General features: G+C 41.6%; 1 protein-coding gene across 1 annotated transcript in view; it reads right to left on the reverse strand.

The window, feature by feature from the left end:
• The window catches only part of wdhd1 (WD repeat and HMG-box DNA binding protein 1), a gene marked incomplete at its 5' end in the record, with an annotated part of 41740 nt that overhangs the window by 13525 nt on the left and 3395 nt on the right, over positions 1–24820 (reverse strand). Inside the window, 12 exon segments of the mRNA XM_024261202.1 lie at positions 611–725; positions 7151–7307; positions 7396–7533; positions 9090–9331; positions 9400–9584; positions 10557–10741; positions 17742–17952; positions 19368–19503; positions 20094–20200; positions 21763–21855; positions 21929–22024; positions 23920–23970. Of these exon segments, the coding sequence (XP_024116970.1) occupies positions 611–725; positions 7151–7307; positions 7396–7533; positions 9090–9331; positions 9400–9584; positions 10557–10741; positions 17742–17952; positions 19368–19503; positions 20094–20200; positions 21763–21855; positions 21929–22024; positions 23920–23970 (1716 nt within the window).

Raw genomic sequence — 24820 nt, forward strand, 5'->3', positions numbered from 1 at the left:
AAAGACCCCAATAATATTTTTTTTTTAATAAAAACAAAAAAACATTCCCAGTAGTGTTTAATGATGGTTATGAAGTTTTTATCCGAATTCCCACCACCTTAATGTCTTAAAAAGCCATTTTTCATGTTGATCTGAAGCCCCTGTTTCCAAAATCTCCTCTGAGGGGGCGTGGCTTTTGGGGCTGAGCTGAGTAGCTCCTCCCCTGATCCCCCCTGTTTGATTATGATAGCTCTGTGTCTCTCTAGCGTAAATCTTCACCGCTGCTACATAAAAACATCCATCAATCTGGGTAATGTCCAGCCGTATGGTTCTGATCCGGATGTCAGCTGGACGAGGAAGTGAAGATCTTCATGGACAGAACTTCCTCCAAAATCCTGATTCTTTCTCCTTCCAGTTCACCAAAGACTCTTTTAGCTAATTCTCCAATGTTTATTGACTGTGATCAATACATTCAATCATTGGTTTCTCAGAGTTCTTGATAAAATAATCAAAGCTAACATCAAAATGCTCTTTCATTGATTGATCTTTAAAGTTTGGATGAACAGGAAGGTAACCCCAGCTTATGGTGTTGGTCATTGAACTCTCAAATCAGCGTTCATCTTTTGTTTACCTCCATCTGCCCCTTCTCGGTGGTGGTCTGACACAGAGGCAGCTTGAAGGGCAGGATGGCCACAGCCGGTCTGGGCAGGGTGGGGGGATACCTGGAGCCTTTACATGGAATACACCTGGAGGGAGGAAACAGGCGGGACTTAAACACAGCTGCCAGGAAATGAGAGATGAGAGGGAAGCATCTGGTCTGGAATGCAGACAGACAGACGAGGAGCTGCAGCTCATGGAGGAAGGCCTGTGCAGCCTGTAAACCACAACACTCAGGTTACAATGCTGTTAGGTTTATGTCTGTCCAAAATTGAAAAAGTAGGGACACACGGAGCTGTATGTTTGCTGAGTTTTTCTGTCCATTCAGTTTTTTATGTAATACTGGATAATTGTTTGGTTAAAGTGACAAACACTGTTCAAGTTAAGCCATCCACCCCTCTCTAAAACCAGCTGAATCTCTTCCAGAGTTGCTGGAGCCTATTTTGGGCTGAAGGTGGGGTTCACCCGGAACAGGGTCCCTCACAGGGCCGCACACTCACTCACATGAACACATGGAGACCTTTTGGAATCACCAACGCAGCATGTTAGTGGACTGTGGGAGCAGAGCAGAGAAAACCCACACATGAACGAGAACATGCAGACTCCACAATACGGATGTCCCGATCAGGTTTTTTTGGGCCCGATCCGATTCCGAGTCATTTGATTTTGTGTATCTGTATACCGAGTCCCGATCTGATACTTTTATAAGACATTTAAAACATGAATAAATTAAACAAACAGATTAGTGTTGTCCCTTATTTATATTTCATTAACCTTCTTTTATCATTAAAAACTTAATAAAACACTTCTGTGAAGTAGCTTTAATAAACAAGTAAAAATACATCAAATAGGAGAAAAATACAGTTTTCTTGTTATATAAGTGATAATTAGCCATGTGATAAAGTTTAGTGACTTTAGCTTTAATATCTTTAGACCTATTGAACATTTTTGACCAAATGTGATTCCTGTCCTCATTTAAAATTCTTAAAAATAAATTATGACTTTGTTTAGCATAAAATTTGATGAGTGTTCATGAATAGCTGGTATCATTATTAGTTTTAATTTATTAGTTTTATTTATTTAGTTATTTTTAAGATTATGTGCTTATTTTTTAAGTTCTTAAGACATCACATTTTCTGTTTTATTACCACAGTAGTTTATTTTCTTAACTTCTATTCCTGTCAGATAAATCAAACAGGCATATCAAAGGACAGCTCGGGTCCTAAGGAGGTAAATCACGGCGTTAGCATGTAGCAGTTAGCAGCTGCTGTTTAGCCATCTGTCTGCAGCATGAAGAGCTTCACATTAAAAAGAAACAAAATACTGTCTTTTTCTGCTGAAATGCCTTTAGAGGTTGTTGTTTAGAGACATTAGCTGTCAGTTTAAAGCGTTTTCAAAAGAGTTATTGATCCCGGAAGTTTGAAAGGAAAGCTGCTGCCGTTTTCTGCTGCGTTTTCCAGGAATAACATTTTGTGATCTGTTCATGACATACAGATTTCTAGTGGAGTATTTATCCGGAATTATAAGATTAAAATATAAAGCTCTGATCAGAATAAGAATAAATTAAATATCTGATCCTGATCGGACAACAGATTTTGATCGACTCATCAACCACGTGATCGAGTCCGGACATCCCTAGAAAGAACCTAGCTGGGATTCAAACCAGGGCCTTCTGGCTATGAGGTGAGAGGGCTAACCACTACACCTCTGTGCAGCACAAAATGAAAAAAAAAAAAGAAAGAAATCCATATAGAACATGAAGAAGCTGAGCACATGCTGAGGAATCTGACTGACAGCCCACAGACAAACTGCAATGTCAACATGTGAACACGGTCTAGAAACTTTATTAGCATTGACAGATTAAATCAATTAAAACATAGTTTAAATGGTGTTGGTTCTTTTGTAAGCTTTGTTTCTAAATTTGATTTAATACAATTACTACAAAGGACATAGAAACTGTCTGTTGAAGTCATGGAGTGTTCTTAGGAAGCAGAACTGTCCATGTCGTTTAAAAGGATCAATAAGTGTTCTGCCAAGCTAGCATCACATTCCTACAGAAACACACCAGCAATCTTGATAAGGGAATTTCCTTCTTTGGGATGACACACTTTACCTCAGGATACTTAGGTGGAACATATTTTGATGTTATATATGAGTTTCTGTCTTTGAGTGTACAGGAGAACTGGACTGAGTGACCCCTCCCCCTTTGTGTTCCAAACAGGAAGTACCTCCAAGAAGCCAAAATCCCACAGACTTCTATTGACCTTATTCCTGGGCCCTCTCATGTAAAATGGATTATCGGTGCAACTTCCGGCATAGCAACCAGAAGTTCCACGTCTCTATTTGTTTACACTGAAAGTTGCAGGTTTTGTTAGCTTTAGCGGTGCATAAAAACTTTAAAAGCGTGTTTTACTTAATCCCTCAAAGTTTTCAAAAATGTCTTTGCGCAGTTCAGGCACATGTTTAGCAGCTCGTGGTTTTACTAACAACCAAACTAAATTAATTATGCGGAGCTTTTTGTGGGACATGGGCTGCTGACGAAGAGGGAGTGCAGCTGCCCTCCTCGGTACAGATTTTACCGTCTACCGGGCGAGGACGAAGTCAGAAGGATGTGGCTGAACATTTTAAATCTTTCACTTTGTGGATAAAGTACACACGGAGGAAAATCCGTATCCAACATTATGGTCGGGTTACTCCAGAACACCAGAGAAGAAGAGACGCCGGGTACTGCAGAGACCTGACAGCAGCGGTTAAGTTAGTTTCATATTCGACATTCGTCACACATTCAGCGATGAACGGTGATATTTCTCAAACGCCTTTACTAAAAACAAACACCAGAAATATTTTATTGACAGATGATAAAACAATCAATGTTTCACATGACTCCTTTTCATTCTTCACGATCCACGTAACGAGACCACCGCAAACGCCGTTGCAATGTGAGCGGAGCCGGAGCGCTTTGCCCGAGCTGCTGCTGAAAGTAATGTGGAATGTTGATTGTTTTATTATCTCTCAGGAAAAACATTGTTGGTGTTTTTTAGCAAAGGTGATTGAGAAATATTGCCGTTCATTATTGAATGTGTGACGAATGTCGAATATGAAACTAGCTTAACCGCGCTGCTGACAGCAGTGTCACAAGAGCAGAAAAGATATTTCGTGTGTAATTGCTGCATCTCCTGGTATCAGATATTCAAAAATTACCTGTATTTAAACGGCAGCTGACTTTGTCAACACATGAAACGGTCTAAAGCTACACCGCGTGATGCATCTCTCATCGCAGCATGTAAACACAAGCACGAGAAGAGATAACGTTACAACTGATCAGCACTGTGTGCTAATCTGGCACAAATAGTCATAAATAAAGAATTATGATGTGAACTTTTAAGATTGTTCATCGCTTCACCACCTGCCGCAGCTGAATTGAGAAAGTAGCTAAAAACAGTAGCTAAAAATGCTACTATATGTTATGTTTTTTAAGGTCATCCTCCAATCCCTCAATTTTATCAGACACCAGAGTTGTTACGTCGCCTCTTTTAATACATGACAGCTGGTTTTTCCACATTTATATGTAGTTATTGATCCAAAACAAAAGGAATTGCGCTGTCGGCTCTACAGTTGTAATGTAAATACATGCGAGTTCCGACGTCTACCGGAAGTTTCACCCATAATTCACGCAAAGGCTCATGGGGCGTAGGAATAAGGTCAATAGAGTAATAAACAGCGGTTACTCAGTCATTCTGATAATAGTGTGAATGCTGTGGAGCATTGATCCAGTGATCCATTTTCTTCTGTCTGTAGCTCTTCAACTCCTTCAGCTATTCAGTTCATTTAACTATCAAAATATTCAGCTCTTTTAGGAGTTGGGTGTTTGGAAGTTTGAATTTCATAATTCTTCAACTTCTTAAACTATTCAACCAACTGTTTCAACTCCATTGAAAATGGCTTATGGAATCTTCAAAAGCTCCTTTTTCATCTAAAAACTTTCAGCTCTGCAAACGAAAAGGGTCAAGAACGCCTTCAACTACAGAAACCATCCAACTTATAAACTATTCAGCAGACTTTGGGCTCTTGAACTTGTATTCTTATTTTTAAAACTCCTCGCGGTTTTGAAAATATAGCAGTTCAAAGTTGACCTGTCATCTTTGAGTCAGTTTCCATTAATGAATCTGAACGTCAATTTGATCCAGTCACTAAAGTGGAGCAGAGTGAGACAAATAAAACACTTCAGCTTCAGAAATTTCAGCTGCCAACTTCAGCGTTTTCAGCTATCAATTTCAGCATCTTCAGCGGCCATTCAGCTTACAGCATTCACAGCTAATGCTATGTATCTAGTTCTTTTTTTCATATTTTTCTGCAGTTCAAGTTATTCAAATTATAAACTGACCAATCAGATGCCTTAATTAAAGTAGGTGGAGCTTGCTGGCTTCCTACACAAGCAATTGAAACATTTGACAGATTTTGCTTTCAAGTAGTAGGGGTGCGGCCTTCCAACAACCTCTCTCCTGATTGGTGAGAGTGGTTGCCATAGAAACAATGACTAAAAGTTGATTCAGACCAATCACTGGTGATGGACGTTTCATGTTTCATCATGTGCTTCATAAAATTTCATTGTTCCCTTTAAATAGCTACAGTATGTCACAAAAGTGAGTACGCCCCTCACATCTCAGCAAACATTTAGTTATATCTTTTCTTAGGACAACACTGCATAAATGACTGTTTGACACAATGAACAGTAGTCAGTCTAAAGTTAGTATAGCAGTGTAAATTTATTGTCCCCTCAAAATAAATAAAAATACAGCCAATAATAGCTAAACCCCTGGCAACAAAAGTGAGATTGCCCCTAAGTGAAAGTGTACAAATTGAGCACAAATGATCATTTTCCTTCCCCTTCCCCAAGTGTCATGATCTGGGACAGCATGAGTGCTGCTGGCATTGGGGAGCTACAGTTCATTAAAGGAGACATGAATTCTAACATGTCCTGTGACATTCTGGAGCAGAGCACGATCCCCTCCATCCAGAAACTGGTCCTCAGAGCAGTGTTAAAGCATGATAATGACCCCAAACACACCTCCAACATGACCATCGGCTTGCTAAAGTGGCTGAGGGTAAAGGTGATGGACTGGCCAAGCATGTCCCCAGACCTAAACCCCATAGAACACCTCTGGGGTGTCCTGAAGAGGAAGGTGGAGGAGCACAAGGTGTCAAATGTCCACCATCTCCGTTGTGTTGTGATGGAGGAGTGGAAGAGGATTCCACTGGTAACATGTGAAGGTCTGATGAACTCCATGGCCGGGAGACTTCAAGCCGAGCTGGAAAATGATGGTGGCCACAAAAAATATTGACATTTCACATTTTTACTTAGGGGTGTACTCACTTTTGTTGCCAGGGGTTTAGCTATTATTGGCTGTATTTTTATTTATTTTGAGGGGACAATAAATTTACACTGCTGTACTAACTTTAGACTGACTACTGTTCATTGTGTGAAAGCGTCATTTATGCAGTGTTGTCCTAAGAAAAGATATAACTAAATATTTGCCGAGATGTGAGGGGTGTACTCACTTTTGTGACATACTGTAATCTAATCTAATCTCATCTAATTTTGTTCTTGAAAGATATAATTTTTTTGTCTGAATTTCAGAGAGACTCTGGTAAAAAGTACTAATAGAAATATGTTCCATTAATCATATACTCTATTAGAAACAGAAATTGAGTCGAATGATTTAGCTTCCTTTCATGTTACTATTATAACAACTTTAACTAATTGCCCCTCAACTATCATTAGTGAATTATAAAAGCTGTCATTAGCTGCATTTCCATGACACAAATGCGCAAAACTTTATTGAAATTCTAGAAATGTAAAAAATAAATAAATAAATAAATTTGGCAATGAGGCTGTTTCCATAAAATCATGATTCTGTGAATAAACCAACTCACATGATAAGTCTCTCAAACATGGTGATGGATGAGAAGAGGTATTATTTTCATTTGATTCACTAAAAGGCAGCATGTGGGTGACGTGCAGCACAGCTAGTGCATTGACGGTCCATGTGGAGCATTTTTTCAGTTTGAAAACACAAGAAGATCCATTCAAGTTTCTGTCCCGGCACTAGTGATCCTCCTCATCTGTCAGAGGAGACGTCTGCGTCTTATACAGGCTGTAAAAATCTTGGTGTGGGATTTTACAGAGGAGCTGCGCGATTCGGTAAAAGCAACTTGAGCTCTCATGGCGCCAGCTGAGCTGGGCTCAGGACAGCCACTCCATAACAAGGAGCACATTTCATTTGAAAAAAGTGTTTCCATTGCAGGTTGGTGAAACATGTCTATTTCAATAAGCCCCAAAAACCACTTCCTTTAAGCGCAAAAACATTTTTTCAATAAATTCAGGTTTTTTCAAAATTGATGTTTCCATCAAGCGACTTTATCAACAAAAATCCAATTTGCGCAACTGCATCGTTAATGGAAACGCAGATAGATTAACAAGGTTCTAACGGAAGCTGCTGGCACTGAAACAAACCTGAGCTGCTGTGGGTTCTCGTGCACCCCCACCACCCAGTAGTGGTCCGACTTGCTCTTGCAGGTGTCCCTGGTGCTGCACACGGGGGTCCAGGTGTTGGCCAGCGCACGGTTCAGCATGCGCACCACTCCTTCCGAGTCCACGAAGCACGGCGTTCCTGAGGGACACGCACAGACCGGCTCTCAGCCCCACCAAAGACAAGGATTCATGTTTGAGACGGAGCAGTGAGAATCCTGGATTCAGACCTTCGGCAGTGAAGCCCAGCCAGGACAGATAGGACTTGTGTGAAAGCGGGAGGGGCTCGCCACTGAGGATTTGTTTCCTCCTGCGACTGAGCTGAAGCAGCTGAACGCCGAGAGCCTGATCTCCGTCAAAGCCAGTAGCTGGAAACATAAAAAAATGGAGGTTTAGGTTTACAGAGAGCAGTATGTTGAAACAAACCAGGTGACATCAAAAACATTCTCAATAAAGGTTGGTGTTCCTCAAGGTTTAGTTTTGGCGCCGCTGTTATTTACTCTGTATATCAATGATATCCGTCCATCAGCTCCATCTGAATGAACTCTTTTAGATACATAGTTGTAGAAGCTAATCTTTCTTTAATAGTTCTGGTATCTCCTGTCCGTCCTGGGATAGGATCTCTCCTTCATGTGGGAATCCCTAAGGTTTCTTCTTTTTTCCTGACTCAGGTTTTTTAGGAGTTTTTCCTTACCGGGAGGGAGGGTCTAAGGGCAGGGATAACCAGTTTATTTAGTCTTAGTTTTTAACTATTGTTCATATTTTGAAGCCCAATGAGGCAAATTTCTTTGTGATTTTGGGCTATATAAATAAAATTGAATTGAATTGAAATATTTGTGAATTCTTGAGCCTGTTGCAGATCATACAAGCTTATTCTCCTGTCGAGACAATTTGGAAGAGTAATTGGATGCAGCTGGAAGAGAACTCGAAAAATGTAGGAGTTGGTTTGATCTGCATAAGTTAACACTACATCTAAATAAAACTAAGTTCATAATACTCGGTAACAGAACAGCCAATACTAGTAGAAACTCGTAATTGATAATGTTGAAATTGAAGGATGTCCGAAATAACATTTCTAGGGCTAATTATTGATGAAAAATGAAGCTGGAAGATAATACATTAACTAACATATCTAAACAAAGGTGTCTCTTATGAGAAATCTAAAGAGGAAACGGACCATTATTTTATTTTGGGAAGGAGACCGACATGAATTTTCCAGAATAACGAGTGTCTAAAAACGGAGGAAACTCTGTGGTTCTCCATGAAAGTCCCGCCCCCAACGCTGTGGAAATCAAGCAGTTCAGAGAAGACAGACACGCCCCCACCTGTGAGCAGCCGACCTGAACTCCAGCTGGATCAAACTTCTCCCAAAAAGATTGTTTTATTATTTCTCACAAACACAAAAAAGAAAATTTATGAGAAGAAAAAGAAAAAGCTGAAAAATAATAAAGAAAGTTTATGAGAAAAAAGGAACAACAGAATTCCAGGAAAACAGTAATGTAGACAACAGTTCTCTTAGGAGAGAAATTCATATTTTTGGGGCTGCCTGTTGTGACTTTAGTCTACATACATGATTATTTGCAGTATAAAAACATGGATAAATGAAGTAGCAGGAGCAAACTTTTTTATCTTTTAACTGCAGCTGGAAGTGAAAAGTTGAGACATTGAGATTGTGGGAGGGGCTGAGTCACTGACTGCAGGATCAGGTGAACAAAAAAAAGATTAAAAACTATATGTACATGACATCAGAATGTCTGGATGTTTTTACGGTAACTCCAGAAACAAAGTTACTGCTCTGTTAGTCATGGAGCTTGAGTGTGTGTGAGGTTGTTTCCTTGTGTGGACTGAGGTGGAGTGGGCGTGTTTCGCTGCAGGTCTCATTCAGCTGGTGTGTGCGAGCCTTTAGTCTGTTGGTGCATCAAACCTCGATGGTAGACGATGAGCAGCTGCTCGCCGTGTCCGGCCATGCAGACCGCCGGCCCCGGAAGGCTGAAGACTTCTCTCTGGATGCCTCCGATGGAAAACAGTCGGACCATCAGCGCGCTGGTGGCGACCGCCGCCCAGCCCTGACCCAGACACAGCGCCTTCACGTCCTCCCCCTTCGGCATGTCCACCATCCACTCCTTGTTGGTGTCCCAGGAGGAGAAGTGGAGGCACTGCAGCTTACTGTAAGAGGAGGAGCAGTTGCTTCAGAGTCTGCAGCCAGAGCCAGAGCAGCAGCTCAGGACGCTCACCTGGCCAGCTCCTCTGTGCTGGGGCAGGCCAGCAGCACGGCCTCCTGGGAAATGTCCGCCATGGTGTGACCCAGAGAGTTGGTGAGGTGCATGGCGTGATGAACGGCTGTGTCGTGAAACTCCACGTCGATGGCGTTGTCCTGCTCGTCGTTGTAGCCACGCACAATTCCAACCGAGTTCCACATCTGGAGCAGACCATTGCGGTTAGACGGCGGTTTTGAACGGGTTTAATGGCGCCGACAGGCAAAACAGAACACTAATTAAGACGCGGATGCTCTTCTCTATGTTCCTGCTCGTATTTAATCCTCATGCGAGCAGAAAAAGACACCATGCTGGAGACCGTCTACTTCCACGTGCGAGAGCTGCTCCCTCGGGCGCTCTCAGTGAGCGCGCACGACATTTTGTCATGTGTGCTTGCTGGGGCTCTGGCTCTGCTCGCAGAGAAACTTTCTCCGAGCAAGTTTTGACCATTGTGGGCGGGGTCAGAAAGCTGCGTTGGCTTTCCTCTGATTGTATGGTGTTATTTATTAGTCAAAAATGTCTCCTTAAATTAGAGGCGCTTCCATTTCTCACAGTCTCCTCTTTCATGCATAATTTACAAACGGCCTCATCCGGATCAATGCGCTCTCCTCCTTCATTTACTTGGAACCCAAAGTTCTCCCAAACTGTGGAAGTTGTTCTTTTAGACACCAAGTCACTGGTGCACAACTTGATATCTTTCTTCCCGTCACTCGCTCGCCTGAACTCCGAGTGGTAACGTGCCGATGTCACATGTTGAGGATGCTCCCCAGCAGATTATTACTTATTAAAAGAATTTTTGGAAGGGAAAATTTAAACCACAATAAGTGCCACTGAATGTACAATCAGCTTTTTGGTATTAAATTAATTAAATTAATTATTATTGTTTTTTCTAGAAAGAAATCTCGTCTTTAATAAGTTGGTAATGACGGCACTGAAAATGATGCCGTGTCTATCTTTAGACGCCAACGTGTGTGGTATTACTTTTAACCCTTCTGTTCTCCTTAGCTTGTTTACATTAAAAGTGGGGTCATCTGGACAACACAAGACAGTGCGCTGAACTTTTTCTTATCTTTGATTTTTGAGTTTCACTAATGTCTTAGTGCAGTGGGCTGCAGTCCCCCTGGAGGGGGTCCTACCATGAAGCGGTGAGTGAGGTGAGCGGGCGTGGAGCCCGCCTGGAAGGCTTTCTGTGGAAGAGAAGGCAGCGGCCCCTCGTAGACGGGCCGTGAGGGCAGCAGCGGGGGCGCGGCAGGACCCACGGGGCCTCCTGCATCCTCCTCATCTGCAGGTTTGTCTTCACCAAACTTCAGAGAGGCTGTGTCTAAATGAAGGAGCACAGACGGAGAAGACGTCAGAGACGACGGGGTACCATCCATCCACTTTGATCTTGATGGTTTAAAGACCCACAACAATGAAAACATGTTTGTGATTTGATTTTCCAACATGCTAATAACTCAGAATGCAACACAATTAAGAAAATCCTTTTGACAGTAAAAAACTAAAGAACAAGAACATTTCCAACAGAATCCGTGCATGTTGGGCAGTAGCCGAGCTTATTAAAGCCCACCTCCCAATCAACTGAATGTAAATAAAACAAATCTCTGCTTTGAGTCTGTTTTTTGCTCCTCTTCCTTCCCTTTTTGACCTTAAAGCTATCTCTGAGAGCTTGTTTAGCTGCTTTTTCATCCTTAAAGTTTTAAAGAAGCAGATAACACCAAGGGCCCCTCCTCCCCCCACCTACCTTTGACAGCGGTGCATCAAACAAGGAGGGGCGCAGCACCAGGCAAAACTACTGATTATGTAGAACTTTGGGGTTATTTTACTCATGGTTTTAATTATAACCTTTCTTTAAAAAACATTTTTACATGAAATGAGTGACGTGTTAAACTGGGCCGGCCCTACACTAATGTTAGCTTGAGGCTATGAGGGGCTGTAAGCTGGCGGGGGAGAGTGTAAATAAAAGAATGCTGGGATATCAGTTCCGGCTTAGCACCAAGAGTTCCGTCCACAAACCAGAGATGAACTTCTAAAGTCCTGCCGCTCTGCAGAAACTACATCCTAGAAAACAACACAGATTTTTGGTTTTGTCTAAAAACTGCATCCCCATAATTAAAAGACCACTGGGAACACTATTAGAACAGAAAATAATTAAACTGGAGTGGGACTTTAAGAATAAATGAAACCACAGCATGCCATACTGCAACTCTGCTGGGGCACCTGGACTTGTTCAGATATAAATCCAGATCCCCATTTTCTGTGATTCTTAGTGAGAGAAAGCCGATTGGGTCATAACGTGTGTGTGGTCAGTGTCTGATGACTGAAGGGTGGAGGAAAGGCACACTGCTGCCGTGTGTCACTGCTCGTGACGGCTTCACCACCGTCTGCACAGCCTCTAAGGCAAAGTTTGGCATCCAGGAAGGATTGGAGCTCGTCTGGTTTCTCAGCTTTTGCCGGTTTCTCCTGTTAACTGTGGATCAAAGAGGATTTGTTCCTGAGCCAAATCTGACTCACAATGTGAGAGTCCAAATGAACTCACTAACCAGGCCAGTTAGTCAGATTATCGGTTAGTCGGGATTTTGAATTATTTTGCTGTATATAGCCTAAAAAATGCATAAATTAAATAAAATGAATGTACTTTTTAAAATTAAAAATCAAAATCAAATGTTAATTGTTCAGACATGTCTTTTCTATGACAAACAGCACTAGGTGAGACAGCTGTAGCCCCGCCTCCCCAGCGTCTCACACACTGACAGTAGCTGCAGCTGAAGCATGCTCTGTATTGTTTCAGTCTATCATCATTATTTTAAAATGATCTAATTTTTTTATCTCTCTCCATCTGTCTGGATACATTGATGCCAGTTTGTGACTCATTTAGTCTTTTTATCTGCTAAAAATGAGCTTTAACACACTCTAGGTGAGGCAGACAGTCCGCCTGCTGCACCGCAGTACACATGCCACAAGGCAGAGGGCGCTGGTGAGCCCAGAGAATGTGAGACCAGCTAAAGAATAATAGAATAATATCATTGGTGGCAGCAAGTCAAGTGCAGCCGTCCAGTTACTCTTTAATATTGTTTAGCATCATTTCTAAATGGAGGATTTGGTTTTTAAACCCTGAACTCCAGAATGTGTTTAGACTCGTCTCCGGAAGTGATCTCCACTGAGACGGAGAGACTTTTTAACACTGAAGAAAGAAAAGGAAGACTTCTGCAAACAGAACATTCATCTGTTTCTTCAGGAGCAACACAGACTTCATTCAGAAGTAAAAGGAACTCAATTATAATAATCTTGGTGATTTTCTTTCTATGCTACAGTTTGTAAACAGAAGAAAAATGCTGACATGAAATTATAAACACACACTTTAACTATTGTCAATCAAATGGTGAATCATCTGCTCTGTAGAGTTCATATGTCTGTAAATCTGACTGATGACGTCAGAGTCTCACCAGCCGTGAAGTGTGAACCTCACCGAGCATCACTGATCCATAGTAATGGTGGAGCAACACCTCCAGCTAAGATATGATGCTGGTGACCCAGCAGAGGTGGAGAGACTCCACGGACCTCCAAACAATGCAGGACTAGACAGGAAAAGGTTTGTTTAAATGGTTTAGGACAGACATGGGCAAACTACGGCCCGCGGGCCAAATCTGGCCCGCCCACATGTTTAGTCCGGCCCGCTGAACATCAGAAAAACATGATTTTTTTTTTCCATCTGGCCACACAGATAAAGACCCTCATAATACGTGACTTTTTGTTCTCCCTTCTGCAGTCTGTGCTTCTATCTAAACCCCAAATCTCTGTTAATAGAACAGAATATTGTGTTTTCTTTCTACAGATTATTCCTCCTTTTGCATCTCGCTGATTTTTTCAAAGCAAGTATGCAGCTGCGTTTTTTCAAACAGCCTGTTCTGTGTCTTGATTGTCTGGAGAACTTCTCAGTCATTTCCTCCGTGCCGCTTCTCTATGTGTGCAGCTCTGCTGATCTGAGTAAACCGTTGATCGCGATCGGATCTTTGTTTCATTCTATTAAACTGGACTTATTTTTCTATGACGGTTTGAACTTAAAGAGTTTAAACAAGAGAGAAAAATTAAAAATGTTTGCGTGTTCGTCAGAGAAAGTGGGGATAGTGTTTAGTGAAAAGTTTTATTCCCTCAAAACATCTTTAATTCCCCTTCCCGGATTTTACCAATCATGGGTTATTTCTAGAGCGCAACTGGGGGAAAACTCAAAAAAACAGAGATAAATAAATAATGCGTACCAAGGGCTTTTTCATACATCAAAACTCCACGCAGAACTAAGACATCTCCACCCAAACATTCCTCGCAAACAATTCAGGCTCCATGCGAGCGTTTTCTGGACTATGGATTATGAATGAATGAAACTTTGATATCATATCTATATCTGTCTATTGATCGATATCATATATATATATATGTGTGTGTATATATACATATATGGTCCGGCCCTTCTGTCAAACCTTAAAAGCCTTTGTGGCCCACGAGTGGAAGTGTTTGCCCACCCCTGGTTTAGGAAGGGGTAACAAGTGTGTTAAAGACATAAGAGAACTACAACTGTGTGCAAACGAGCGCAAAAGAAGTTTCAGGTGTGTTATAACCAGGCATTAGTCAGAACTAGGAGTGTGCCAAAATATCGATATATCGATATTTAGTCCTGTGAATGGATTCTCGATGGGTTCTGACCAAGTATTGATATTATATTTTCAGAGGTTGTTCCGCTGAGTGTCTGAGTCACATGACAGAACTATTGTGCAGATGGGCGCGCTGTGTAGGACATTTAATAGTGATGCACGCGCTCATTCGGGAGAAGCTCCGGTGAGATACAGGCTCTGTAGCGCGTGTGTGAAGCATGTCTACCTGTCAGCATTTATCCTCCATCTGTAGGAGATCCAGCCGGTAAGAAGTGACTTTGTCTTAGCGCTAGAATGTCAGCGATCAATTACTTCCTGTTTGATCGGTGCGCTGTGGGAACTGGGCGCGTGCTTCGCAGTTGTTAGTGTGTACTTCAGGTACCGGTCGGAATTTTTGTTTTCATGCACTTTGATGTTTAACCCGCTGGTGTAATGTGTAAGTTTGGTAAATTTGTGGTGTGAAGTTTTCAAATGAATCGAATTACTTTTTGCAAATGTTAAAGGCCTCGTGCAGTGGAAATTTTTTTTTTTTTAATTTAGAAAGTTAATGGAACTTGAAAAATGAATCTGATAAAAATATTTACTTACAGTCCAAATTCTATTATGTTAAGTAATTCCATACCCAGAAAGTCATCACAACACTAGTGGATCTAGCTGGATGTTCCTGTACTGACGTCACACGACCTATGACCTACTTATCGGTGGCTGCAGAAAATCTGAGCGACCGCGCTATCTTTGAACGCTTGAAGAGAGTGCACGGGGCCGCGGGTGACAAAATAATTATACGGGGGTTCATTTGTGACATAAATACTAATGTTTTATTGCAGTTTAAGAAAAATCACGATTTTCACCGTACGAGGCCTTCAATGTGAAGTCATTCTTAAATAAAAAAATATAGGATTTGATTTATGAATTAAATAAAGTAATGAACATAAAGTAAATGAATTGACTGTAAAATAGGAAGGTTGCTAGTTAATTGAAGCACTTAAAATTATATAAATTATTATTGATTCAAGTTGTTTATTGCTATTCTGTAATATATTTGAATTTGTAAATATTTATTGCCATTATTACGTGTTTTAGGGTTTTTACCTGTTGACTGCTGACTGACCAAATGGAAAATAAGCAAAGATTGGAAAAATAATCTCAAGTGGCAGTCTGAGTAAATCAGCCTTCAATTTGTCGTTTCACTTTTCAAGTGTGGGGAAAGTGCACATAAAGTTAGGACACAACTTGACAGAGACTGTAAAACATTATATTCATCATCCTTTGGTGTGACGTTCTTTTAGAGGTAGATAACTGTCGCCACTTGAATTAATTTTTGTTCTGTTTACAACAATTTTTTTGTACAAAATAAGACACAAGTTTTTTATTATGATTGTGTTTAAGCTAAAAAAAATAAATGGAGATATATTTCCCAAAATGTGTTCTTCTATATAATTTTATTTATTAGGGAGGATTTTTACCAATTATCACAGTATCGCGATATTATCGATATCGTGAGCCATTTATCGCGTATCGTATCGTAAGGGGCCCAGTGATTCCCAGCCCTAGTCAGAACCATGAAGAGGAGAGACGAGTTAGAAAACTGGAATCAGAGAAGTTCAGCAGGTCACCACTGCGTGGCTAAGTCCTAAACAAACCTGTGTCCATGAGGGATGTAACGATTCACTCAAGCCATGATTTGATAAACGATTTCAATTTTTTAAGGTTTCAAAACAATGAATTAAAAGTATTTTAAGAACAAATACAGCGCCTTGTGAAAGAATTGAGCTCCCTTGAATTTTTTTCAACCTTTTGCCACATTTCAAGCTTTAAACATAAAGATATCAAACTGTAATTGTTTTGTGAAGAATCAACAACAAGTAGGACACAATCATGAAGTGGAACGAAATTTATTGGATATTTCAAACTTTTTTAACAAATAAAAACAAAAAAATTGGGTGAGCAAAATTATTCAGCCCCCTTAAGTTAATATTTTGCAGCACCACCTTTTGCTGCGATTACGGCTGTAAGTTGCTCGGGGTTCATCTCGATCAGTTTTGCACATTGAGAGAATGACATTTTTGCCCATTCCTCCTTGCAAAACAGCTCCAGCTCAGTGAGGTTGGATGGAGAGCGCTTGTGAACATCAGTTTTTAGTTCTTTCCACAGGTTCTCGATTGGATTCAGGTCTGGACTTTGACTTGGCCATTCTAACACCTGGATATGTTTATTTTCTAACCATTCCATTGTAGATTTAGCTTTCTGTTTTGGATGGTTGTCTTGTTGGAAGACTAATCTCTGTTCCAGTCTCAGGTCTTCTGCAGACTCCATCAGGTTTTCCTGCAGAATGCTCCTGTATTTGGCTCCATCCATCTTCCCATCAATTTGAACCATCTTCCCTGTCCCTGCTGAAGAAAAGCAGGCCCAAAGCATGATGCTGCCACCACCATGTTTGACGTTTTGTATTGTTGCCAAAAAGTTGGACTTTTGTTTCCTCTGACCAGAGCAGCTTCTTCTACATGTTCAGTGTGGCTTGTGGCAAACTTTAGTCGACTCTTTTTATGGATGTCTTTAAGAAATGACTTTCTTCTTGCCACTCTTCCATAAAGGCCAGATTTGTGCAGTATACGACTGATTGTTGTGGACAGACTCTCCCACCTCAGCTGTAGATCTCCAGTTCATCCAGAGTGATCATGGGCCTCTTGGCTGCATCTCTGACCAGTCTTCTCCTTGTTTGAGCTGAAAGTTTAGACGGACGGCCGGTCTTTGTAGATCTGCAGTGGTCTGATACTCCTTCCATTTCAATATTATTGCTTGCACAGTGCTCCTTGGGATGTTTAAAGCTTGGGAAATCTTTTTGTATCCAAATCCAGCTTTAAAGGTCTCCACAACGGTATCTCTGACCTGCCTGGTGTGTTCCTTGTTCTTCGTGATGCTCTCTGCGCTTTAAACTGCCCTCTGAAACTATCACAGAGCAGGTGCATTTATATGGAGACTTGATTACACACAGGTGGATTCTTTTTATCATCATTAGTCATTTAGGTCAACATTGGATCATCCAGAGATCCTCATTGGACATCTGGAGAGTTTGCTGCACTGACAGTAAAGGGGCTGAATAGTTTTGCACACCCAATTTTTCAGTTTTTTATTTGTTAAAAAAGTTTGAAATATTCAATAAATTTTGTTCCACTTCATGATTTTTCCCACTTGTTGTTGATTCTTCACAAAAAATTACAGTTTGATATCTTTGTTTGAAGCCTGAAATGTGGCAAAGGGTTGAAAAGTTCAAGGGGGTGGAATACTTTCACAAGGCACTCTATGTTTTCTTTTTGTCCCTTACATCCAACTGTCTGTTTTCCTACAAACAGAAAGGATTCAGTACAAGTAAACAATAATAGAAAATACTGAAATGATCACAAATCCTTTCATACTCGGTCCATGTTGTGCTCCACAGTTGATGGAACGCTCCGCACCCCCTCAGTGCAACTCCCACCCAGCCGCTGCGCTCACACTCGCCCGCCTTTTCCTTCATCACAAGTTATTCACGTTATGAACTGACCAATCAGATGCCCCAATGAGAGCTTGTGGTGCCCATTGGCCCCACCTCAAACATTCTAAACGTTTGACAGATTCTCCTGAGCCCGCTTTCAGTGGACGGGGTTCTGTCCTGAACATCAGAACCAGACTCACCCAGCGAGTTCTCATCATCCAGAATCGCCCCTCTGTTCTTCACCCGGCCCGTGGAGGGGATCCTGAAGTCATCGTCCTCGTCATCATCCTCATTCCTGGTGGCTCGTTTCTGAGCTGGTGAGCGGCTGTCGCTCAGACCTTCATCCATCAGCTGGTCGTCATCATCGTCAAACAAGTCGTCAAAGTCTTTATCCGCTTTCTTTGTTGGCGCCTGCAAAGAGAACATTCATCACAGCAGATGTCTGGACAAGAGACGAGACGTGATGATGCAGCAAGTCTCTCAGCTTCTGGACAGGTGTGGTTGCCATGGTTACGGCGCAGCATCAGTTTAGGTGTTAGAGCATCAAGGCTCTGTGTTTCTGGAGTTTCTATGTTGAACTTGGTTGATTATTTTTATGTGTGTGATTGAAGCTTCCAGCACGACACCCATGATAACCAATACAAAAGTCCCATTTGGACGGGTCTAACCACAGAACGCCGTCCCTCTCTGAAACACCATGGCTCTTCTGGACAACCAAGGTTCTGTTTCTGATGATGGAGCTTCAGGTGAGTGTAAACACAGTCCCTCAAATCTCACTTAGCAGATGAAACGGGGTTGTTGTCCAGCATGTCCCTTCAGGGGTGAGTTTTACGCCGGATGTCCTTCCTGACACAACCCTGTATTTTATCCAGGCTGGGGACCAGGATAGGGGGACCCATGCTCGGGCCCCCTGTGGATACATATTTAGGCAGTAGCGTGAAGGATTTTGTCTAAGGACCCACACTGGATGAATTTCAAAGCACCACACAGCACTGACTGTGAGCAGGGCTCGGGACAGAGCCCCGTGTCGGGGGCGCCGTCAGGGGAGGGGCTGCAGAGAGGAAGCGATCAGTTCTGGGGAAATATTTTATTTTTAAAAAGGATAAGTGTTTTGAAATGCTAATTTAGACTTTTTTGTATTAATTGTCAGGAATATCTGTTTAAGAAAGTTCTGAAAATGTCAAGTTTCACCAGATATTATTCACAATCTAAGTTTAAAACGGCTAAGAAAACTCTGAAGACCCAGCATTCCAGTAGTACTTGAACGCAACACTTATGGACAAATCTCTGATAGTGAAGAGTCTCACATCAGGTTCATGTGTAAATGAGGTTTTGTGTGCGTAAGAAGTGATTCATGCGTATTTTTTAAAGATTTGTGGTTGTAATTTGTTTCAAGCTGTTGTCATTTTAATTTGTGCATGTGTGAAGTGTATTTTTTTTATTTATTTTTTTTACTTTTTTATTTATGCGCCAAATGTATTATTTCTGTTAGAAATCAAGAATTATGCACGTAGAAATCAGAGTGAGTCTTTTTTCTCTCCATAGACCTCTGCACTCAGATTGTTTACATGAACCACGATCGGATCAACAGCCGGTTTAACCCACCTGTCTCGTCCTGAAGGAAATTTGAAACCGATAGAGTCTGATTGAGCCGGAGGGTTCCGAATGACGTGTTTACATGACGCATTTTTATTCTGATCAGGTGTTTGTTCCGATTACTTGTGGCCATGTAAACATAGCTGGTCTGTTCATGCAGTTTGAAGAAACCTCTGAAATCCATTCATGGGAACAAGAACACCTAACACATGAGAGGCCGGTGGCGGTACCTGGTCAACGGCGCTGATGGAGGTGTTCACCCCGTCCAGCAGGCCCAGGCAGCCCTCTGTGTCCGTGTACGCCAGCTGCCTGCCAGACGGATGCCAGGCCAGGCTGCAGACGCTGAAGCCCTTCTCGTGCTTCTGCCTGCAGGACAGAGGAAACTGCTTCAGACACATCGGTGCTCCTCTGGTTGCTCCCATTACACAAAGACTTGTGGCAGTTTCTATCCTCTAAATAAATGAACAGTAATATCACAAGTCCAGCAATGGCTTCTGTGGCCAGTTTTCCATTCATCCCTAAATCCTCTTAGAAGTGCCTTTGCACAAATCCCTGCCTTCAGTCCCACTTCTGACTTCATTCCACAAATATCTGAGAATCCAGTCTTAGTGAAGTCACTGCAGCAGACGGACGCCTTTGTGGCCCTCCAGAGGAGCGCAATAACCAGGACTAAAACCAGCTGGTTTTGATGTCTGTCAAACACAATTCCCCTTTAAAACCAGAAAAACTGGATGTGAGAGAAACCTGAAGAACCCAGAAATCCCTAGGCTTTGTTCCTGGGCTTTGTTGTTTAACATTCTATGGCTGTCTGCTGATTTTTTTTTTTGTTAAGGTAAATAAATATAAATGCATCTGATTTTAGTATGAATCCATGGATTAGAATCCAATTTGAAAATCTGCTGATTTTTCAGAAGAATTTTATTAAGGAAACTCCACCATCAGCTGGTTGTTCTTACCTCTCAACACAAAGCTTGCTGCTCACATCCCACACCGTCAATGACCCCCCCACGGCCCCCGCTGCCAGGAACTGGCCGCACGGAGACCAGGACACCACGTTGATGGGCTGCAGGACATGGAAGAGCAGTGAGGAGCTTCAGCAGAAATGCTTATGATGTTTACGCTAATGTTGGGCGGCGCAAGCTAATCAAACCACAGTGACAGATCAAGTCTTTGTTTCAGGTTTCATAACGCCGGGTTCACACTGGACGTGGAAGCACCGCGGAACAGAGGCCGAACAGAAAGATGTGTCTGGAGTGAATTGCAGGAGAGAGCGGATGCTGCGAACACTCCGTTTCGTGCAGCTTTGCGGTGCTTCAACGTCCAGTGTGAACCAGGCGTTCATCACACTCAGTTTTACAAATCAAATTTCCTCAGTTCTTTCAGCCTTTAGTTATACATAATTAATGATGAATAATGATTCTTCTCTATGTGAAGACACTGATTTCTCACCATAATCATCAACAATAACAACAAGCTAGGAAACAGATACCAACATTCAGCACTTTATTCATCTCAGTGATTGTTACATTTTCAGATGATCTTTTACATCACTTACATTTCATGAAGAAAAATGTTCCATCTTCTCTGTTGCTCCATGTTTATCAATTAATTCATGTTAAAGAAAGATCAACTAACACATTTTTAAACAAATCTCGTCACATTTTGAACTAATGACCAAATCTCCAGCATTTTTAACAAAATGAATGATCTTTGAACTGGAGTAGGTCAGAGGTCACCTAAACTTATCTCCTTCAGAATCTACTAGAATTACGGTGATCATGTTAACAGTTAAAAAGTTACAATATGCTAAAGATTTTAAGCTTCACCAGTGATGCCTCAGGTGTTTAAGTGTTAATATCCAGGATAAGTCCATTACACTCATTCATTAAGTCGTTGGTCGCTTTTAGTAAAAGCTGCACAAGACAAGACGTTTGCATCCAGACCTGTAGTGTCTATGTGAAAAACAGAAGCGTAACAGTGACTCTGCTGAACAGGATGGAGTTAGTCGAGTGTTCCTGTATTTGTATTCAGCTGCTACTTCATCATTGACGCACTCAAAGAACAAAGTGTTGAATTGAGGATGGTTTTAAAATGAAAGAAGAAGTTCAGCTCAGGACGCTCAGTAGATGTTATTAAAGACCCACTTCAATGAAAATGGCAAATACGGTAAAGAAAAGGATGATGGGAAGTGGGGGATTGATCCACGCCAACAGCCCCACCCACAAGTCGGAGGTGAATTCCTGAAGAAATCCTGCCGCTCTGCAGAAACTAAGTTCTAAATAAAACCACAAGTTTTCAGATTTTGGATAAGTCATCATGAAAAGATCAGTGGGAACGCTTTTATAAAAGACTAAAAGATGTTTGGAAGCTTTTTAACCAGATTATAATATAATATTTAAAAAAGGACACATTATTAATGAAAAAGGTAAAAAAAAAAAAAAACGACTTTGTTAAAAGCATAAATTTACTTTTGACAAATGTTCCTGATTAATAATCAAAGAACAAAAGTCTATTGATGTTTTTACACTTCTTTTTTGTCCAGTGTATTATTGATCCTCATTACAATCAAACGGTCTGGAATTAGAACCACAGAAACATTTGAATCTGCTGCGGCGTGTTTCTGACCTGTGACAGCAGGTCATCAGAGAGCGTGGCGGCGTGGTCCCAGGAGCCTCGCCCGTACAGGTGCACCTTTGATTCTACAGGAACGGCTAAGAACTGAAGCACACAGGATAACAGATGTGTTCCTTGCAGCTCAAGCCCTTAAAAAAAGAAAAAAAAAGCCACTGACCTTCCCTGATGAGGGCTGAAAGGCTAGGCGGCAGAGAGAGCGGGCGTTGCTGACGTCGTTCGTCTTCTTCAGCAGAGGCCAGCTGATCACTTGAGTCTGCAGGAAACAAAGCGGCACCAATCATTGGCTGATGCCCTGCAGCAAACTGGCCTCCTGTCATGTATAAACCCCGCCTTCCCCCAACAGTAGCTGGCTGGGATAGGCTCCACCAATCCCAAAACAATACCCCGGGTTCAGAAGAGGAATGAATGTGGCTGATGACAAACCTTTGTTCTTCTCAACAAGTCGCCCATAATTTACTATGAGTTCAAAGTGTTACAGAAATGATTTCCCACCAGGCATCACTTCTGCTTCTGTTTCAGCGAGTCTCCCCTTGTGTGTCCGCGTACATCACCCAGCGGGGTAAAGCCTCGGTGACGTGCACCTACAGGTGAGTTGACCTGCACAGGTTCTGTGGGGTTTTTCATTTAACCCTTTAACACCTGAGGCATCGCCGGTGACGCTTCAACACAAAATCCTTAGCATACTGTAACTTTTCAACCGTTAACACGATAATCCAGATTCTGAAGGAGAAAAACGGCTCGACAATTAAAAAGTTACAGTAAATCAAAGAGCATAAAAAGTGGAGCTCCGGTGTTAAATGGTCATGTCCTAAAGATAACAAAAACTCTTTAGAGGAGTTTACATTCAGATTATTCACCTGCAAACCTTGTGTCTGTGGTCCAGTGGAGTTTGATAGCAGATTTTAAAATCCAGGCTCTGATGAAGAGTCATGAAACATAAAATACTCAAAAAATACTTGTTCACAGGAACAACCCAACTGCCCAGGACAGAGAAAGAGGAAATGACTAAATACACTCCACAAAAACAAGCTTGACCCAATGTTCTCACACAACTGCAGCAGTCTGAATGAATAGAAACAAAAGAGCAGATAAAAGACGTTCTGGCATCAGTTCAAACAGAGATGCTTTGAAGTAAGGATATAACAATTCTTTGTGAATCAGTAAAAAAAAAGATTCAAACTCGTCAACGTGTTCATCGGTGCAGAAAATAAAATAAATCGGTTTGTCTCGGCCTGTGCCTAACTTAAAAAAATGCGAAGTTGATGACATTTCCTCATGCAGGCTCGCTGTGAGGGTGTGTTTAACCTGCACTGGCTGTGTAAACTTCATCTGCTTCCCTCCTGACAAATTCTCGCAGATCCTTCAGATTTAAAAGTTTCACATAAGTCATTCCCTCCAGGATTTAGCAATGTTGCGATCGCAACATTAACACAAATTCAAGAAAAGCCGGGATTTGTTCCTCACCCTGCAACTTTACATTTTCATCCAACTTTGACCAATCTACCATAACAACGGTCATGGGTGACAACGCACTCCCTCTGACCTCTTCCTGGGAGCCGTTCTATTTAGCTAGTTGTCTTTTTTCTCTGCAAGCTGTTTGTGAACGCTCATTTGTGCTGAGTGCGAGCGCGGGCTGGGGGTGATTGTGCAAAGCAAGTGTGGAGAGGTCAATCACATGGAGCACAACATGAAGCGAGTATGAAAGGATTTGTGATCATTTCAGTATTATGTATAATTGTTTATTTATATTGAATCTTTTCTATTGATAGGAAAACAGACAGTCTGATGTAAGGGGCAAAAAGAAAACATTCTTGGCTGTAATATACATTTAATTCATTGCGTTGGGAAAAAAAACTGGAAAAAAAATCAAAATTGTGACTTTGAAACTATGAATCAAATTGTGGCTTGACTGAATCATTACATCAGTATTTAACCCCCGTGCTCTCTTATGAGGTGCAGATGACCCCACTTTAATGTAAACATGCTTAGGATAGCACAAGAGCGAGGTGACACACGGGAACCTAAACCAGACCTCCCACCCTCCTCTGCTCCTGACAGAACCGAGCGGCACAGCATGAGGACTGACTGGATGCAGAGGATTCCGCACCAGCACACAGCTGTGGAGCATGGTTGATGTGTGTGACGTACCTGCTGCTCAATGTCCCACACCACCACAGAGCCGTCGCAGCAGGCAGAGGCCTGCAACAGGAGCACAGCAGAGCCCGTCACTCACCTCCCTCGGAGGTCAGACAGCTGCTCTTCCATACAAGCACTCAATGTGCATGGAAACAAAAATTGTGTTATGAATGATCCATGAAATATTAAAAACCTGACTTTTCCATACAGTTTCTTTAAAACAGTCACAAATGTGTGAACTTGAGCAAAATATTTAGCCTTTTATTAAGCTCAAACTGAGAGAAGACAAACCAGAAAGTCTTTGTTTTTTTTTCTGTTGGCCTGAGCTCATAATTATTCATATATATATATAGATATATATATAGATATATATAAAATAAAATGATTCCTTCAAGAAGGAACAAGTTTGGACAATGATTTTAGTGTCAATGAAACCATTAACGAAGAGAGAGAAAACAGGTGAATTGTTTGTCATTTCTAAAGAGAAAATGTTCCATTAAACACGCAGGACTGTGCAGCATCATTCAGATTTGTACCTCAAAACATTTTAACAAATTTGTGCAGATTTGGCTGCTAATTCGCAGTCCTGTGATCACCCCAAAATCATTTCAAAACCCTTCCCCAACATCTGCGTTATGGATTTACAGTGAAAAAAATACGTCTTTTAACACCCTGAGATTTAGCAGGTTCTCCCACTTGGATATCATGGATGGGTCTGACTTTTTCATTTTAGGTGTGTGGACTATGAGAGACATCACCTAAAAAAAGAATCTGGAAATCACAATGTATGATTTTTTTTATTACTGTATTTGTGTGTCCTCTCTGGGTGGGTGGAGTGCTCCTGCCTCAGGTGGAGGAGTTTAAATATCTTGGGGTCTTGTTCACAAGTGAGGGAAGATCGGAGCGTGAGATC

This window comes from Oryzias melastigma, unplaced genomic scaffold, assembly GCF_002922805.2.
Source record: "Oryzias melastigma strain HK-1 unplaced genomic scaffold, ASM292280v2 sc00184, whole genome shotgun sequence".
Classification (NCBI taxonomy): domain Eukaryota; kingdom Metazoa; phylum Chordata; class Actinopteri; order Beloniformes; family Adrianichthyidae; genus Oryzias; species Oryzias melastigma.